The 20,643-nt window shown below is 45.6% G+C and overlaps 1 protein-coding gene across 2 annotated transcripts in view; it reads left to right on the forward strand.

Annotated features, from left to right (window-relative positions):
• Positions 1 to 18,492, forward strand: part of LOC126253593 (cuticle protein 18.7-like) — a 91,723-nt gene extending 73,231 nt beyond the window's left edge. The window contains exons 1-2 of one of the 2 annotated variants that reach the window (XM_049955030.1): positions 12,601 to 12,643; positions 18,019 to 18,492. In XM_049955030.1, the coding sequence (XP_049810987.1) occupies positions 12,632 to 12,643; positions 18,019 to 18,399 (393 nt within the window). In that variant the 5' untranslated portion in view covers positions 12,601 to 12,631 and the 3' untranslated portion in view covers positions 18,400 to 18,492. Of the gene's footprint in view, positions 1 to 12,600; positions 12,644 to 18,018 lie in introns of those variants that run through there. The other variant, XM_049955028.1, reaches the window with a different exon arrangement.
• The last annotated feature ends 2,151 nt before the right edge of the window (positions 18,493 to 20,643 follow it).

The following is a 20,643-nucleotide window of genomic DNA, read 5'->3' on the forward strand; positions in this document are numbered from 1 at the left end:
TGATGACCTCAGATTATAAGTCCCATAGACCTCAGAGCCTTTTGAACCGTTTGAGCAGCAATCGCCGACGTAGTGTAAGTGAAGCGGAATAATGGGAACCACCACGCATTCGCCGAGGCAGATGGAAAACCGCCTTGAAAAGCATCCACAGGCTGGCCGGCACACCGGACCTCGACACTAATCCGCCGGGTGGATTCGTGCCGGGGACCGACACCACTTCGCGCTCGGGAAGCAGCGCGTTAGACCGCGCGGATAGCCGGGCGGGCTAAGATGCCTTTAAATGAGGCCTAGTGTATATCATTAAAGGGTCCTTCAAAAAGAGCGCTGTTTTTGATCTATCAAAGCACGAACTTTTGTTTGAGTGTAACGTCATGTAGATTATGAAAATTGTTTGTTTTTTTTGATTTAAAATAAGATGTGCATACTGCAGTACTTCTGTCAAGGACACACATCATTTTGTACAGAGCAAAAAACACTAACAAAATACATACGCCACCACTCATTCCCATTCGAGCTATGGAGAATGATGTCTGTTGTGTGGCCTCCTCTACTGCATTGGCATGGAACAACATCGTTCGTGAAATTTAGTATGGATTGCCTGACAAGGCACGACTTGCAAGTCGCCAACACGTCAGTTTTCCTCATTTAATTCCCCTAAGTTTTGGGGTTTGTTGATATACAGCAATGATGATGAAGATCCTATGGCAATGTTGGCCGGGAGGCCCCATCAGGGGAAGTTCGGCCGCCGAGTGCAAGTCTTATTTCTATTGGTGCCACATTGGGCGACTTAGGTGTCGTTGAGCATACACCAATGATACAACAGGATCCAAAAACACTGTAAGGGTTCACATGCCTCCGGTGCTCGTTGACGGTCAGCAGTACGCCATATGAGTTCTTGGAGGTACTCAATTGTTTTGCAGAACATTTGACAGGTGGCACCATCACGCTCAAGGCATATTCCGTTGAAATGAAGCAAAAAAAAAATCTATTGTCATCGCGCAGTATCAGTTTACAGTAACCGTCATAGCTTCAGAAGGCCTGAGGATAGATGACGCTGTCCATCCAAAAGCCATACCGCACCATTACTCGTTGCACATGCATTTCCCTCTTTTCAACCAAGCAAGATTTTTCTGACTCCCAGGTACTGCATTTCTGTTTATTCGCAAACTCATTTAAGCATCCATTCTCTTCAGCCAGACGACTTTATTGTTGGAAAAACTAATGAAAGAAGGGTGCCTCACGAAAGACGCCCGGCTCTCGAACACTAACCTGCTGGTAGTCAGCTGCGCTCGCGCTTCCCCTGAGTTAAGCACGAACAACGTTACCTTTATTTACAGTAGGTTGAAAAATGGTTCAAATGGCTCTGAGCACTATGGGACTTAGCTTCTGAGGTCATCAGTCCCCTAGAACTTAGAACTACTTAAACATAACCAACCTAAGGACATCACACACATCCATGCTCGAGGCAGGATTCGAGCCTGCGACCGTAGCGGTCGGCGGATCCAGACTGTAGCGCCTAGAACCTCTGGACCACCCGGCCACCCGGCTTACAGTTGTTGTTGTTGTTGTGGTCTTCAGTCCTGAGACTGGTTTGAAGCAGCTCTCCATGCTACTCTATCCTGTGCAAGCTTCTTCATCTCCCAGTACCTACTGCAACCTACATCCTTCTGAACCTGCTTAGTGTATTCATCTGTTGGTCTCCCCCTACGATTTTTACCATCCACGCTGCCCTCCAATACTAAATTGGTGATCCCTTGATGCCTCAGATCATGCCCTACCAACCGATCCCTTCTTCTGGTCAAGTTGTGCCACAAACTCCTCTTCTCCCCAATCCTACTCAGTACCTCCTCATTAGTTATGTGATCTACCCAACTAATCTTCAGCATTCTTCTGTAGCACCACATTTCGAAAGCTTCTATTCTCTTCTTGTCCAAACTATTTACCGTCCATGTTTCACTTCCATATATGGCTACATTCCATACAAATACTTTCAGAAACGACTTCCTGACATTTAAATCTATACTCGATGTTAACAAATTTCTCTTCTTCAGAAACGCTTTCCTTGCCATTGCCAGTCTACATTTCATATCCTCTCTACTTCGACCATCATCAGTTATTTTGCTCCCCAAGTAGCAAAACTCGTTTACTACTTTAAGTGTCTTATTTCCTAATCTAATTCCCTCAGCATCACCCGACTTAATTCGACTACATTCTATTATCCTCGTTTTGCTTTTGTTGATGTTCATCTTATATCCTCCTTTCAAGACACTGTCCATTCCATTCAACTGCTCTTCCAAGTCCTTTGCTGTCTCTGACAGAATTACAATGTCATCGGCGAACCTCAACGTTTTTATTTCTTCTCCATGGACTTTAATACCTACTCCGAATTTTTCTTTTGTTTCCTTTACTGCTTGCTCAATATACAGATTGAATAACATCGGGGAGAGGCTACAACCCTGTCTTACTCCCTTCCCAACCACTGCTTCCCTCTCATGTCCCTCGACTCTTATAACTGCCATCTGGTTTCTGTACAAATTGCAAATAGCCTTTCGCTCCCTGTATTTTACCCCTGCCACCTTCAGAATGTGAAAGAGAGTATTCCAGGCGACATTGTCAAAAGCTTTCTCTAAGTCTACAAATGCTAGAAACGTAGGTTTGCCTTTCTTAATCTTTCTTCTAAGATAAGTCGTAAGGTCAGTATTGCCTCACGTGTACCAGTATTTCTACGGAATCCAAACTGATCTTCCCCGAGGTCGGCTTCTATCAGTTTTTCCATTCGTCTGCAAAGAATTCGCGTTATTATTTTGCAGCTGTGGCTTATTAAACTGATTGTTCGGTAATTCTCACATCTGTCAACACCTGCTTTCTTTGGGATTGGAATTATTATATTCTTCTTGAAGTCTGAGGGTATTTCGCCTGTCTCATACATCTTGCTCACCAGATGGTAGAGTTTTGTCAGGACTGGCTCTCCCAAGGCCGTCAGTAGTTCCAATGGAATGTTGTCTACTCCCGGGGCCTTGTTTCGACTCAGGTCTTTCAGTGCTCTGTCAAACTCTTCACGCAGTATCGTATCTCCCATTTCATCTTCATCTACATCCTCTTCCATTTCAATAACATTGTCCTCAAGTACATCGCCCTTGTATAGACACTCTATATACTCCTTCCACCTTTCTGCCTTCCCTTCTTTGCTTAGAACTGTGTTTCCATCACAGCTCATGATATTCATGCAAGTGGTTCTCTTTTCTACAAAGGTCTCTTTAATTTTCCTGTAGGCAGTATCTATCTTACCCCTAGTGAGATAAGCCTCTACATCATTACATTTGTCCTCTAGCCATCCATGCTTAGCCATTTTGCACTTCCTGTCGATCTCATTTTTGAGACGTTTGTATTCCTTTTTGCCTGCTTCATTTACTGCATTTTTATATTTTCTCCTTTCATCAATTAAATTCAATATTTCTTCTGTTACCCAAGGGTTTCTACTAGCCCTCGTCTTTTTACCTACTTGATCCTCTGCTGCCTTCACTACTTCATCCCTCAAAGCTACCCATTCTTCTTCTACTGTATTTCTTTCCCCCATTCCTGTCAATTGTTCCCTTATACTCTCCCTGAAACTCTGTACAACCTCTGGTTCTTTCAGTTTATCCAGGTCCCATCTCCTTAAATTCCCACCTTTTTGCAGTTTCTTCAGTTTTAATCTACAGGTCATAACCAATAGATTGTGGTCAGAGTTCACATCTGCCCCTGGAAATGTCTTACAATTTAAAACCTGGTTCCCAAATCTCTGTCTTACCATTATATAATCTATCTGATACCTTTTAGTATCTCCAGGGTTCTTCCATGTATACAACCTTCTATCATGATTCTTAAACCAAGTGTTAGCTATGATTAAGTTATGCTCTGTGCAAAATTCTACAAGGCGGCTTCCTCTTTCATTTCTTCCCCCCAATCCATATTCACCTACTATGTTTCCTTCTCTCCCTTTTCCTACTGACGAATTCCAATCACCCATGACTATTAAATTTTCGTCTCCCTTCACTACCTGAAAAATTTCTTTTATCTCGTCATACATTTCTTCAATTTCTTCGTCATCTTCAGAGCTAGTTGGCATATAAACTTGTACTACTGTAGTAGGTGTGGGCTTCGTATCTATCTTGGACACAATAATGCGTTCACTAAGCTGTTTGTAGTAGCTTACCCGCGTTCCTATTTTCCTATTCATTATTAAACCTACTCCTGCATTACCCCTATTTGACTTTGTGTTTATAACCCTGTAGTCACCTGACCAGAAGTCTTGTTCCTCCTGCCACCGAACTTCACTAATTCCCACTATATCTAACTTTAACCTATCCATTTCCCTTTTCAAATTTTCTAACCTACCTGCCCGATTAAGGGACCTGACATTCCACGCTCCGATCCGTAGAACGCCAGTTTTCTTTCTCCTGATAACGATATCCTCTTGAGTAGTCCCCGCCCGGAGATCCGAGTGGGGGACTATTTGACCTCCGGAATATTTTACCCAAGAGGACGCCATCATCATTTAATCATACAGTAAAGCTGCATGTCCTCGGGAAAAATTACGGCCGTAGTTTCCCCTTGCTTTCAGCCGTTCGCAGTACCAGCACAGCAAGGCCGTTTTGGTTATTGTTACAAGGCCAGATCAGTCAATCATCCAGACTGTTGCCCTTGCAACTACTGAAAAGGCTGCTGCCCCTCTTCAGGAACCACACGTTTGTCTGGCCTCTCAACAGATACCCCTCCGTTGTGGTTGTACCTACGGTACGGCTATCTGTATCGCTGAGACACGCTAGCCTCCCCACCAACGGCAAGGTCCATGGTTCATGGGGGGGGGGGCAGTAGGTGCTCAAAATGATGTCCCTCTGTGGTGGCTAGGGCAGCCTGACATCTCCTAAACATATTAGCAAACACACGACAAATGTCGGCTGCCGAAATCTGGGAAATGAATAACCTTACCTTGTCGTCCAGCTCATCGAGTTGGAGGGGGGACGGGGGGGGGGGGGGCGGGGAGGGAACTGTTTGCTTACGCCTTGTCTTTTTTCCCCAAATATAAAAGTCACACGAATTTAGATTTGGAAAATTGAGCGAGCAGCCATCTATCCTATCATCAAAAACACTTCCTATTGCTGTTACAGAAGCATTGACGCTGTGTGGTCTTGCATTGTCCTGTATGAAAGAAGCGTACATCTTTCTGTTAGGTGTTACCTCTGAAAAAACAGGATATTGTTCACATACCTGCCAGAACGCATTGCTTCATTGTAAAAGATAATTCGTCTTGCACTACTGCACACCACATTCTACTTTCCGCATCATGCAGACGTTGTTATGTACTTCAAGAGGATTTTCTGGGCTCAATCGTCGATTGTTCTGACAATTTACGTACCCTGACAAACGTAGCCATGCTTCATCAGAAAATAAACTTCTTCAAATGGCTCTGAGCACTATGGGACTTAACATCCATGGTCATGAGTCCCCTAGAACTTAGAACTACTTAAACCTAACTAACCTAAGGACATCACACAACGCCCAGTCATCACGAGGCAGAGAAAATCCCTGACCCCGCCGCGAATCGAACCCCGGAACCCGGGCGTGGGAAGCGAGAACGCTACCGCACGACCACGAGCTGCGGACGGAGCAACTTCTTCATCGTATGTAACAGCCAGTAGCAATAATGACCTCGAGCGAGAGTATCTGAGTTCGCCGGCCGGTGTGGCCGAGCGGTTCTACGCGCTTCAGTCTGGAACCGCGCGACCGCTACAGTCGCAGGTTCGAATCCTCCCTCGGGAATGGATGTGTGTGATGTCCTTAAGTTAGTTAGATTTAAGTAGTTCTAAGTTCTAGGGGACTGATGACCACAGAAGTTAAGTCCCATAGTGGTCAGAGCCATTTGAACCATTTTTTGTAGCTGAGTTCCTCAGTTGATGTACTATCGTTATTTTGTGTGGTTTTAATTTCAGTTCATTCACATTTCTGTGAGCAGATGTTCTTGACAGACCAGTCTGAAGTGCCAAATGGTGCTGAGATTTTCTCGGACTTCTTTTGAAGGCCTCCCCTATCTCGTCTAATTTATTTTAAATTAATTTTCCATTAAAACACTATGTGACTAAACGGGCTATTACGTTATCATTGGGTCGGCACCACCTCCGTGTAACTCACTTGGTTACTTCTTCTTACTATTAAACTAAAGCACAGGCAAATGGTCGCTGATGGCAGTCGTCGTGAGGCACCCTTGAATAAATTCTGCAAGACTGCGTGTACCTGTTGCGATCTGTGTAAGTGGCATGAAAAGACTTGAGTCAACAAAACGTAGTGCTCGGAACTGTGTCCGAACAGTTAAATGAACCGCCGGCCGGAGTGGCCGAGCGGTTAAAGGCGCTACAGTCTGGAACCGCACGACCGCTACGGTCGCAGGTTGGAATCCTGCCTCGGGCATGGATGTGTGTGATGTCCTTAGGTTAGTTAGGTTTAAGTAGTTCTAAGTTCTAGGGGACTTATGACCACAGCAGTTGAGTCCCATAGTGCTCAGAGCCATTTTTTGAGTTAAATGAACCAGATGCAAATGGTTATTGATTGTGAAATTAACGTGAGAAGATTAGGGTCGCCACCGACTCTAACCATACAACTAATCAAAGGTGTCGCCGAGTCGGAAAATAAATTAATTGGATCACAGACCAAAAACTCATAATAGTGCACACGTTAGTGATATCGCTCATAGGGGATGCGATGTAATTAGTAGTATTGCCCGTGCACTGTTCAGGAGAGTCAAACATTTAAAATGAAAGAGAAAGTGCATGAACACTTTGCGTAAGATCAGCTCCCAGCAACACACCTGAAAATAAGACTTAATCTAAAGCATTTGTTTTAAAATAAAATGGGAAACTAATCACTGCACCTGTGCGTAAGGAAACGCGTTGGATGTGCTAACGGGAAAGCTACGAGGTGAGTGGCTTAGGTGCAAAACCGGAACCTCTGAATACAAGAGAAAATTGTGGATAAAATAATTTTTTCCTAAGACATGGATGTGAGGCATGTACACAATTCCTGATAACATTGATTCCTAAAATATTACAGAAAAGCATTCACCGTTATAATCTACACCTAAAATCATTGGTGAAAATCATTCATACAACTGCGGTTGCCTGATAACTGGTTGCAATGGCTCGTGAAACGGCACACGTTTCGCAGTACACCCGCGTGCCTACGTGGTTTGTGGAGACGCAATTTCTAGGTATCGTGGCCAAGTTGCAACAATATCACATCACGCAATCATTAACACTTAACATTCTTTAAAACACACATGAGATAGGACAGTGAACGGTAGCCCAACAAACTGTAATTTTCAACCACGTGGCTGGCTCCCCACGGACGAAAGATAACATAAAGCAAGGAAAATTTACGAGAAGGCAAAGCTATTAATATTTAGAGAATTAAAATCGTATACAGGCACAGATGAAGGCAAACAAACATTCATACAGAAGCGAGTGCTCACTTCTTATAGATGCGACACCTTTGTGTGGCGCTTTTACGGCGGATCCAATTCTGCTATAGAAATTTACTAAAAGAAAAATCTAAAAAAATTTTGCTTTCCTTGCTGCGACAAGGTAAAGCAGTCTTTCAGAGTTGAAAAGGGGGACCAAAAGCTAACAGCTCTCCTCTCGCCAAGTAACAACGCGCCACGCGGTCAGTCTAACTCACCCTTCTTCGACTGGAGCACAGCTGTGGACGCTTCACGTACCGGCGGCAGACTGCCTCGCTTTTTCTCCTCCATCCCGAAAAACCCAAAGATGCCATTTCCACCACCAACCTAACGCAGGTAGATTTCTCACAAGTAGCGCAAACCTCTTTGCCTACTTGTCCACTATGAGAGCTGGCTATACTGTAAAAATGGTTCAAATGGCTCTGAGCACTATGGGACTCAGCTGCTGAGGTCATTAGTCCCCTACAACTTAGAACTAGTTAGACCTAACTAACCTAAGGACATCACAAACATCCATGCCCGAGGCAGGATTCGAACCTGCGACCGTAGCGGTCTTGCGGCTCCAGACTGCAGCGCCTTAAACCGCACGGCCACTTCGGCCGGCTAGGCTATACTGTACAACTGCTGCTGAATCTGTATGACTATCGCAGACTTCCTGCAGCAGACTGTGCCACCGTCTAGCAACGTGACACACTAACACATTGATTCAATCAGTTATGAAAAAAAGAGAAACAAGGAAAAGAAACAGAAATGCTAGTAAAAGTGGGCTCCTGGACTAATGAAAGGTGGCTACAGGACCCTTTCAACTAGGTTCTCCAGGCCTTCGTTTGTGTAACACAGACTCAGTCTCTTGAAATTTCTTCAACAATCTGTGTAGTGTTGGATCCCTGGGAACATGCAGACCGGGAACTTTTCGTATGAAGTCAGGCCGACATTCAAATTACAATTCTGTTTGTGCATAGTTAAACACGAGAAACACTCGTTGATCCTTCGTGTATACCCTACCGAATGGAAACTCGGGTAAAAGCTCAAAAGAAAACACCTGTACACTCGGCCGCACAGTGTAGGGGTCACGTGCGAAGTATTGGTGTCCGAGAACCACGCATAGCGACAACCGGCAGACGCAGCGGCGACTGCCGACAAACTCGCCGCGCGGCAGCCGGACCTTTCCCGGACGTTTTTCGTGAGACACCCTGCATTTTTGCACATTATTTATTGATTCTGGGGCAACATTTTCTGTTTTTTTTTTAAGAAATTCAGTCAGCATTAAACCTCCCCATCCGAGGAGTTTCGTGTGCAAAATGAGGTGTGCCCACGACGGAAGCTCAAATGGTTCAAATGGCTCTGAGCACTATGGGAGTTAACATCTATGGTCATCAGTCCCCTAGAACTTAGAACTACTTAAACCTAACTAACCTAAGGACATCACACAACACCCAGTCATCACGAGGCAGAGAAAATCACTGACCCCGCCGGGAATCGAACCCGGGAACCCGGGCGCGGGAACATGACGGAAGTCCTGCGGATCGCAAATCTTATCTGAAAGCAGAAAACAATTTTCTTAATCTATTGGATACCGCACAGCGAGTAATAGCAATGTTTCTAGAAATTAAAAAAAAAAAAAATAGCGGATGTTTCGCACAAGGACGTAGCTTGTTCGCGTGTTTTCGGTCATGTTTTTGCAATAATTAATGGATCAGTTAAAATAAATAATAGCCTATTACTCATTCCGGTCAGGCCCGAGGAGTAATTCAAACAAATTTCAAAGAGATATCTTTATTAGCGTGCCCACAGTCCATTCCGACATCTTGAAATACACTGTATCTTAAGTTGACGGATAGGACTGCGGGCACACTAACGAAGATATCTTTCCGGAATTTCGCTGAATTACTCCTCGGGAATGTCCGCAAGGAGTAAGAGGCATTTTCTTTATTTTTATTCATTAGTTTGACAAGAAACGTGAACAGGAACACATGACCAATCCATGTCGTTGTTTGAAACGTCCGCCATTTTATTATTTTTTTCCAATTTCAAAAACCTGTAGTATTCCTTCGTACACAATATCCTATATATTACGAAACTTTTTTTATTTTTATAAGATTTGCAGACTGCAGGACTTTCGTTCTGGGCACACCTCATTTTGCACTTGGGTGGGAGCTTAATTCCGACCAAATTACTTAAAAAATCGGAAAATGTTGCTCAACTATCAATAAATAATGTGCATAAACATTTACGATAATTGGTTCATTAGTTTTTGAAAGGAATCGTAAAACTCGCTTATTTTACAGACTGACTGAGGAGAATGGACTCGTCACTGTTGAACCCGTTACACGGAACCTGACAATAAGTCTGCGAACTGTTGATTCATTCGGCGTTTCAGTGCATCCTAGAATTGCTCGAAGACGTATGGCAGTTGCCGCGTAACTTTCTTCCTTGTCATAACACAGGGTGGTCCATTGATAGTGACCGGGGCAACTATCTCACGAAATAAGCGTCGAACGAAAAAACTACAAAGAACGAAACTAGTCTAGCTTGAAGGGGGAAACCGGATGGCGCTATGGTTGGCCCGCTAGATGGCGCTGTCATAGGTCAAACGGATATCAACTGCGTTTTTTAAAATAGGAACCCCCATTTTTTATTACATACTCGTGTAGTATGTAAAGAAATACGAATGTTTTAGTTGGACCACTTTTTTCGCTTTGTGATAGATGGCGCTGTAATAGTCACAACCGTATAAGTACGTGGTATCACGTAACATTCCGCCAGTGCGGACGGTATTTGCTTCGTCACACATTACCCGTGTTAAAATGGACCGTTTACCAATTGCAGAAAAAGTCGATATCGTGTTGATGTATGGCTATTGTGATTAAAATGCCTAACGGGCGTGTGCTATGTATGCTGCTCGACATCCTGGACGACATCATCCAAGTGTCCGGACCGTTTGCCGGATAGTTACGTTATTTAAGGAAACAGGAAGTGTTCAGCCACATGTGAAACGTCAACCACGATCTGCAACAAATCATGATGCCCAAGTAGGTGTTTTAGCTGCTGTCGCAGCTAATCCGCACATCAGTAGCAGACAGAATCGGGAATCTCAAAACCGTCCGTGTTGAGAATGCTACATCAACATCGATTGCACCCGTACCATATTTCTATGCACCAGGAATTGCATGGCGACGACTTTGCACGTCGTTTACAGTTCTGCCACTGGGCACAAGAGAAATTACGGGACGATGACAGATTTTTTGCACTCGTTGTATTTAGCGACGAAGCGTCATTCACCAACAGCGGTAACGTGAACGGACATAATATGCACTATTGGGCAACGGAAAATCCACGATGGCTGCGACAAGTGGAACATCAGCGACCTTGACGCGTTAATGTATGGTGCGGCATTATGGGAGCAAGGATAATTGACCCCCATTTTATCGATGGCAATCTAACTGGTGCAATGTATGCTGATATCCTACGTAATGTTCTACCGATGTTACTACAAGATGTTTCAGTGCGTGTCAGAATGGCGATGTACTTCCAACATGATGGATGTTCGGCACATAGCTCGCGTGCGGTTGAAGCCGGATTGAATAGCATATTGCATGACAGGAGGATTGTTCGTCGAAGCACCATACCACGGCCTGCACATTCACCGGATCTGACGTCCCCGGATTTCTTTCTGTGGGGAAAGTTGAAGGATATTTGTTATCTTGACCCACCGACAACGCCTGACAACATGCGTCAGCGCTTTGTCAGTGCATGTGCGAAAATTACGGAAGGCGAACTACTCGCTGTTGAGAGGAATGTCGTTACACGTATTGCCAAATGCATTGAGGTTGACGGACATCATTTTGAGCATTTATTGCATTAATGTGGTACTTACAGGTAACCACGATGTAACAGCATGCGTTATCAGAAATGATAACTTTACAAAGGTACACGTATCACACTGGAACAACCGAAATAAAATGTTCAAACGTACCTACGTTCTGTGTATTAATTTATAAAACCTACCTGTTACCAACTGTTCGTCTAAAATTGTGAGCCATATGTTTGTGACTATTACAACGCCATCTATCACAAAGCGAAAAAAGTGGTCCAACTAAAACATTCATATATCTTTACGTACTACACAAATATGTAATAAAAATGAGGGTTCCTATTTTTAAAAAAACGCAGTTTATATCCGTTTGACCTATGGCAGCGCCATCTAGCGGGCCAACCATAGCGCCATCTGGTTTCCCCCTTCAAGCTAGACAAGTTTCGTTCTTTGTAGTTTTTTCGTTTGACGCCTATTTCGTGAGATACTTGGCCCGGTCACGATCAATGCACCACGCTGTATATTTTCACCGTTAAAAAAATGGTTCAAATGGCTCTGAGCACTATGGCACTTAACTTCTGTGGTCATCAGTCCCCTAGAACTTAGAACTACTTAAACCTAACTAACCTAAGGACATCATACACATCCATGCCCGCGGCAGGATTCGAACCTGCGATGTAGTGGTCTCGCGGTTCCACTCCGGCCGGCTTCACTGTTAAGACAAGCTGCGCAATAGCAAACTACTCCATGGCAAGACTCACAATGAAGAAATGTGAGAAATTCAGAATGATGCAACATTCGGGATGTTTGCGGGAGCCGAAATGATCTGTAACAATGTAGTCGAAATATACTACGCGATGCAAAACCGGTGCGCTTAATGGAGGACAGTTTTTGTTGCAGAAGAAAATCTGGATACGCATCGACGCCTCCTTGACTGTGTTCCACTGATCGTATCAGCATGTTACGACACACACACAATGCGACCCGTTGTAGCTGCGCGACGCCCCGGCGGCACTCCTAGGAGGCGGCGCGGCGGTCGTGCTGGGGCCGTTCCGGCGGCGCGCATGTCGGTCAGCGGCAGGTGGGCGTGGCCTCGGCGACGCGTGCGCACTGCGCCCCGCGCGCCGGCCACGGAGAATTCGCCGCTCCGCGCCCGCGGTCGCCACCGGAAGCGAACCCCGCGCCGTAACGCACGCGCCCCTCCCGCCAGGCGGACCGCGCCGGTCCCTTTCACGTCCGCGAGCGACTATAAAAGGCGGCGCTTGCTAACTGTGAGCACAGTTCATAGCGGGAAACACCGTATAGACACCACCACGAGCTCCGCCATGAAGGTCTTCGTAAGTAGATCAGATTCTCCGAACTACTCGGATATACAGGGCCATCTAAAACTCCCTCTTGCAAACTTCTAGGACTTGAAAAGGGGCCCGAGAGATGACATTTTGAATTGGAACCCATGTCCGGAAAGGCACCTTTTCCGTCCTACAACCATTTGAAAACATTGGTTAAAAACAGTCTTGGCTGCAATTTTATTTTTTTATTTTTTCACCGACGCGTTTCGCCTTATTTAGGCATCTTCAGGTTATCTTTTCTAGATGGACGCGAGAGGCACCAAGATCTGCATGACGCGTTCCCGTTCACAGGAGCTCCTGTGAACGGGAACGCGTCATGCAGATCATGGTGCCTCTCGCGACCATCTAGAAAAGATAACCTGAAGATGCCTAAATAAGGCGAAACGCGCCGTTCAAGAAAAAAAAAAGAACTAAAATTGCAACCAAGACTGTTTTTAACCATTACTGTTAAGCACTGGTTTGCTGTATGCCACATATGGATTGCAAGAAAGATTTGAAAACATGTTAGTAATGCGACCACTTTTATAAGAAATCTATTGGATGTAACGCATTACATCACTTGTTTCACAATTCCACCCATTATTAACCAAAGGAACAAAAAGAAAATGTAACCAGCTTCCACGATCGCTGTTGTTTACAGTTGAACTTAAACCGTTTTTGTCCATTTCAAAGCAGGGTTGGCATTCTGATCCACTGTAAGTAATGTTCGATGTGGCGACCACCAAGTTCGGTGCACAAATAGTACCAACGATTGATGTGGTACACAACCTCCATCACATCTGGTGTCCCTGAAATCTGTCATGCAGCGACCACCTCTCGTGCGATTAGGTACAGGAGTCTGTACAGGAGTCTTATAAACAAAACTGTTCATTCGACCCCAGAGGTCCAATGGAGTGAAATCCAGAGGGCACGCGATTGGACCATCTGAGCCTATCCATCGATGTCGGTACCATTGGACATAATATGAGCCGGACGGTGTGGCCGAGCGGTTCCAGGCGCTACAGTCTGGAACCGCTGCGGTCGCAGATTCGAATCCTGCCTCTCGCATGGAAGTGTGTGGTGTCCTTAGATTAGTTAAGTTTAAGTAGTTCTAAGATCTAGGGGACTGATGACCTCAGAATTTAAGTCCCATACTGCTCAGGGCCATTTGAACCATTTGAACAGAATATGATGCAAAAAGTGAACGCGTGGTCCATCGTGCTGGAACCACATGTCTTGACGGACGTTCGGTGGCACAGCATCCAACAGCATGCCCAATACTTACTGTAGCAAGGTCAGGTCCAGAATACGCGCCCACACATTGATACCAAATCTGTTTTGGAATTCACGGGCAAGCGTGGCAAGTGGGTTTTCGTCTCCGAAGAGATGGCTGTTTCGTGAATTGAGAACAGAATCCTTAGAAAATTTATTTTCATCTCTGAAGAGAATGCACCGTGGAGATACCAGAGGCTCGTTGATGCAGCGCGGCAAACTGCGTACAAAACTCAACGCGTGGTGTAAAGTCATTTGGTTTGGATTGGATTGGATTGTTTGGGGGAAGAGACCAAACAGCGTAGTCATCGGTCTCATCGGATTAGGAAAGGACGGGGAAGGAAGTCGGCCGTGCTCTTTCAAAGGAACCATCCCGGTATTTGCCTGGAGTGATTTAGGGAAACGACGGAAAAGTCATTTGGCACTAGTGACTGTATCCTTTGGAGGCGGTATGGATGTAGATGTCGGTCATGCAGAAGATGCCATACGATGCTGGGAGCGATATCCATTGCACGTGCTTTTGTTCGTGTAATCGTTGACGGACTCTCTTCAATGTGATGCAGTAGGGCCTATTCTAGTTGGGAGGGGCGCCGTCTTCTTGGAGCGCCACAGTCGCTCCTGCTGACGTAGAGGTACCATTTCTCGAAGCCGTTGCGTAACTCTGACGAAAAGACTATGCGATGGATTCGGGCGTTGTGGATAACGATATCGATAAAGGCCCTGAGCAGCTCTTAAATATCCGTGAGCTTAGCCATACGGAAGGATCATGTCGGTGTATTGTGCAAACATGTACCCAACTATACTGTTCTAACTTTCACATACACGTGAATGAGGCTTGAACCAGATCAGAGAGGTAGGAAACACGTCAAATGACGTCCGCCGATCCAACGTAACCCCCCTCCGCCATGACTACACTGTTGCATGCATACCTAGCAAACATATATTTGGCACTAGTGACTGTATCCTTTGGAGGCGGTATGGATGTAGATGTCGGTCATGCAGAAGATGCCATACGATGCTGGGAGCGATATCCATTGCACGTGCTTTTGTTCGTGTAATCGTTGACGGACTCTCTTCAATGTGATGCAGTAGGGCCTATTCTAGTTGGGAGGGGCGCCGTCTTCTTGGAGCGCCACAGTCGCTCCTGCTGACGTAGAGGTACCATTTCTCGAAGCCGTTGCGTAACTCTGACGAAAAGACTATGCGATGGATTCGGGCGTTGTGGATAACGATATCGATAAAGGCCCTGAGCAGCTCTTAAATATCCGTGAGCTTCGCCATACGGAAGGATCATGTCGGTGTATTGTGCAAACATGTACCCAACTATACTGTTCTAACTTTCACATACACGTGAATGAGGCTTGAACCAGATCAGAGAGGTAGGAAACACGTCAAATGACGTCCGCCGATCCAACGTAACCCCCCTCCGCCATGACTACACTGTTGCATGCATACCTAGCAAACATATATTTAAGCGGCTGAAGCACGGAAACGGTATGTTTCCGGATATGGATTCCAGTCCAAAATATTGTCTACTCAGTCCCCTTTACAACGCCTAGAAGTTTCTAAGGGAAACTTTAGAGCACTCTGTAGAAGTAAGAAAGGGAAATCAGAGCTGACGTCCCATCCACCACGAGGTCGTTAGAGACCGAGCACAAACTCAGATCAGAGAATGACGAGGAATGGAGTAGGCCGCGTACTTTGCAAAGTAACTATCGCGCCATTTGCTTAAAGTGATTGAGGGAACCACGGAAAATTTAAATCCGACTACCCAGGCGGGGATTTAAATCACCGTGCTCCATAAGGCGAAACCAGTGTCTTGTCACTATGATAATTCGCTTGACATGTGTGGTTTGTTCTCAACGTCCTGAACAAGTGCTCCCTGGATCTGGACCGTCTGATGCCGATACAGGTCTGTCCACTTCGGGCAGCCAACAAAAGCGATCTAAAATGAAGTACTTACGTGGGTCACTACCATTACCAAGTGATAGAGTCTTGCCGAACCAGTAAGCACATATGCAGTTTCTGCATAGCGTAAGGGAAGCACAGCTTTATCCTCCCGCGCTGTCACTCCTCTCGTGGTCATCTTATGTTGGGGTTCAGAAGGTGGAGCTAACTTCCTTCGCCTGTTCACCGCTCTTAAAATCCGGTCATCACGCTATGAATTACAAATAAAATGTCAGCACAGTATACGAGCAGGAACAAAGTCCCTTCAGTCTTTCTTACCCCACCCGCCCGAATAACCGTGCGTGTTCAACCGTCTCTTCCGTGACGGGAAGGTGTGCCGGACCCAATTGAATGGGGCCGGCAGATTAACGCTGAGTGTCGGTGTGCTGACCAGCCTGGATGTGGTTTTTAGGCGTTTTCTCGCATCTGATTAGGTGAATATCGCGCTGATACCCAAGCCCCGTCTCAATTACACGATTCGCAATCATTTCGAAAGTTTTCGTCCAGTTCCGCGTGAATAAAACTACAGACAGAGAGCTGGGGTGCCCACATACTGTGCCGAGGTGGCAACAGGCAGGGCGTCCGACCACCCTCTAAACTAACCATGCCTAATCCGACTCTGCGGCGATGCGGGACAAAGGCACAAACAGAAGTAGAACAAGAGTCATCCTTAGCCTCTGAGCGCAGGAGATTTCAGGCAGAGAAAACATGCAGAGATGACAAACTCTAAGGCGTTAGTACTGCCGTCTGTTCTGGTAACTCTTGTTCATCCCTTTAATTTTAATGTAATACATGTGTACTGAACGATTAGTTTGCTGATGTCCATGCTATCTCATTTACTGTTAATTTTGTTGCAACGTTCGTGGTTACTTGCTAATTTGCTGCTGTTCCATTCTTGTACGTCGTCCAGCAAAGTTTTCTGGCGCTATCAAAGATGATTTCTAAATTCTGCTTCTGGAACTTGAAGGTGCAACAATGCCAGAAACTCGGAAAAAAGGAAGGACTACTCGCCGGAAGCTCTGGAGAAGGTACACCGTTTGAGGAAAACCGTTCACGTCGCGGTGTGGCGTTTTGTTATTTGTGTATGTTGTTGTTTATCCTATTGTTGGTTGCATGCCATATCGTTGTGTTAGTAAGAGGGTAGCTGATGAGTGACACTGGGAAAGTATGAGGGTATGATGGTGCAGATTCACGGTAGGTGAATCATGACTTGCCATGGAGGCATGGCTTAAGGCAATAGGAAAGTGAGGCCTTGTTCTTGGAGTACATGGAAGAACGAATTTCAGTATCTGATTGGGGAAATGATTTAGTTCATTTTTTCCTTGACATAACTTGTATTCCTGGCTCCAATAAGATTTTCGTACTACTTCGCTATAAGGATGATTTTCTTTAGGTGTTACATAAAGGCGATAGATATTTTCACACAAGATACTCCTTCGATATCTGTTACGTTACAGCTGGCCGGGGTGGTCGAGCGGTTCTAGGCGCTTCAGTCTGGAACCGCGCGACCGCTACGGTCGCAGGTTCGAATCCTGCCTCCGGCATGGATATGTGTGATGTCCTTAGGTTAGTTAGGTTTAAGTAGTTCTAAGTTCTAGGAGACTGATGACCTCAGAAGTTGAATCCCATAGTGCTCAGAGCCATTTGAACCATTTGATTCTGTTTCGTCACATCTTCGCTCGGGAAATCTGAGATCCTCGTTCCCCTGAGTTTTCCATGTGTTCCAAATAAAATAATGCTTACGGTCCACTTTGGCTTTAAACGTTTCCGTACGGCGCAGATTACACCATAAGATTAAAAAAACACCTATGCGTTTTGTCTGGGACAACCTACACTGTCCAGGAACAAGAAATCATCTGTAAGATTCTCAGAACACTTGAGAGGAAATAAGGATAGCTTTGATTCAAATGGTTCAGATCGCTCTAAGCACTATGGGACTTAACATCTGAGCTCATCAGTACCCTAAACTTAGAACTACATAAACCTAAATAACCTTAGGACATCACACATATCCATGCGCGAGTCAGGATTCGAACCTCCGACCGTAGCAGCCGCGTGCTTCCGGACTGAAGCGCCTAGAACCGCTCGACCACAGGAAAGCTTTGGAACGAAATTGTAGCGTTATTAGGGGAGCCTTAGTACTCAGGTGCTGGACTTGTTCGCAGGTTGCCCTGTCCGCCCTGCTGGCCGCCGCCGTCGCCGCCCCCGCCCCCGGGTACCTGGGGGCCGCGCACGGCGTCCTGGCCGCCGCCCCCGCGCTGGTCGCCGTCCACGGGGTGCACCCCGGCTACGCCGCCTACGGCCCGGCACACATCGCCGTCGGCCCCGGGGGCTACGTGCTGGACACCCCTGAGGTGGCCGCCTCCAGGGCCGCCCACCTGAGCGCCGTCGCCCAGACGCAGGCCCGCGACGCCCACATCAACAGCGCCTACGCGCACGCGGCCCTCGCAGCCCCCGCCGCCGTCCTCGCCGCCGCTCACGCCCCCGGCCTGCTCGGAGCTCACGGCCTCGGCTACGCCCACGGACACCTGCCCATCCACGGCTGAGGCCTGCTGTCGCGCCGAACGCCCCACCGCCGACATCTCAAATTGTGTACAAACTAACTTATAAGTAAATAAACATCGGCACATCGATATGAATTTCTCATTAGTTTCTTTGATTGCAGTTCCCTTCCTACATAAAAAAGAAGAAAGCTAAAGAAAGCAAAATAATTACACGAAACTGATATACGAGGGTGAGTCAAATGAAAACGTTGAATATGTTTTAAAATATTACTTATTGTGCAGAACTGGTACAAAGCTGTATTAATTTTCAACATAATCTCCCCCCACGCTCAATGGAAGTCCTCCAGTACTTACAAAGTGCATAAATTCCTTTAGAAAAAAAATTGTTTGGTAGTCCGCAAAACCACTCATGCACTGCATGGCGTACCTCTTCATCAGAACGGAATTTCATTCCTCCCATTGCTTCTTTGAGTGGGCCAAACATATGGGAATCACCTGGGGCAAGATCTGGCGAGTATGGTGGATGAGAGAGACACTGAAAATGCAGGTCTGTGATTGTTGCAACTGTTATACGGGCAGTGTGGGGCTTTGCAATGTCATGTGGCAAAAGAACACCTGCTGACAGCAATCCACGACGATTTGATTTGATTGCAGGCTGCAGATGATTTTTTAGAGGATCTATGTATGATGCACTGGTGACAGTGGTCCCTCTAGGCATGTAATGCTCCAAAATGACGCCTTTCTCGTCCCAAAAGAGAGTCAGCGTAACCTTCCCTGTGAATGGTTCTGTTCGAAACTTCTTTGGTTTTGGTGATGAGGAATGGCGCCATTCCTTGCTCGCTCTCTTCGTTTCCGGTTGGTGGAAGTGAACCCAGGTTTCGTCCCCAGTAACGATTCTTGTAAGGAAACCATCACCTTCTCGTTCAAAGCGCCGAAGAAGTTCTTCGCAAGCATCAACATGTCGCTCTCTCATCTCAGGAGTCAGCTGCCGTGGCACCCATCTTGCAGACACTTTGTGAAACTGGAGCACATCATGGACAATGTGGTGTGCTAAGCCATGAGTAATCTGTAAACATGCTGCAATTTCATTCAGTCTCACTTGGTGGTTTTCCTTCACTATGGCTTCAACTGCTGCAGTGTTCTGTGGAGTCACAACGCGTTGTTCCTGACCTGGACGAGGAGCATCTTCCACTGAAGTCACACCGTTTGCGAACTTCCTACTCCATTCGTAGACTTGCTGCTGTGACAAACATGCATTACCATTCTGAACCTTCATGAACGATGAATTTCAATACGTTTCACACCTTCACTACGCAAAAACCGAATAACAGAACGCTGTTCTTCCCTGGTGCAAGTCGCAAGTGGGGCGGCCATCTTTATACTGCTACTGCGACGGTATGTCTGCATCTGGACTATGCTGCCACCTACAGGCCATTCTGTACGCTGTTTGTAGCACGCTTACCAACTTACAGGATAACGGCGCGAAATTTTGATTTGTTATTACAAATTTAAGGTTTTCATTTGACTGACCCTCGTACTTCTGGAGTTGAAAACATTAACATTACTCCAGCACTATCCTGAACCCTTTAGCAGTTGATGGTAGTCTGTCTAAAGGTCTCTAGTGGCAACAACGTTATTATCAATACTTTGCGCTATTATCGAATTATTTTAAAAATTTGAAATTCTGTCGTAATCTGCTCATTAACAGGTATAATCTTATCTTAAAAGCTGACACAATAAGTCACGGTTTGCCTGGAGGCAACGTGTCTAAAGACGTGCAAATAATATATTCATCCAGTCTTGGGAACGACAGGTCTTAGCGACTTCCAACAAACTTAACACATAATTTTAAACCTTGTCGAAACTTTTTCTCACTGACACTCCCCAAAAATTTTTTAAAGGAAACCTCAGTGTGAGGCTTCACATTTTCACTTTTTACTTCTTTATTACCAGCTCTCTTAATAACAGAGATTGCGGACAGCATCCGGATGTACCACAGAATGTAACTGCAAAATTCTATCTTTGTATGATGCCTGTTTCAGAGACATTTGATGCATGAAAAACTAACTTTTCATTAAAATGGAGCTCACAGTACACAGACTATATTCATCCAGCGTTTCATAAAGAGAGAGCTTAGCGACTACCACCAATGCATAGTTTCACACTTTTGCTACACGTTTTATCACGTACACGCTCAAAGTGAAATATTTAACACGTTAACTTGTTTGTAAATTAATGACGATTGAAGCTCTATTATGCATGAGAGTCCGGATTTTTAAAGACTTT

Source organism: Schistocerca nitens, chromosome 4 (genome assembly GCF_023898315.1).
Source record: "Schistocerca nitens isolate TAMUIC-IGC-003100 chromosome 4, iqSchNite1.1, whole genome shotgun sequence".
Taxonomy (NCBI): Eukaryota; Metazoa; Arthropoda; class Insecta; order Orthoptera; family Acrididae; genus Schistocerca; species Schistocerca nitens.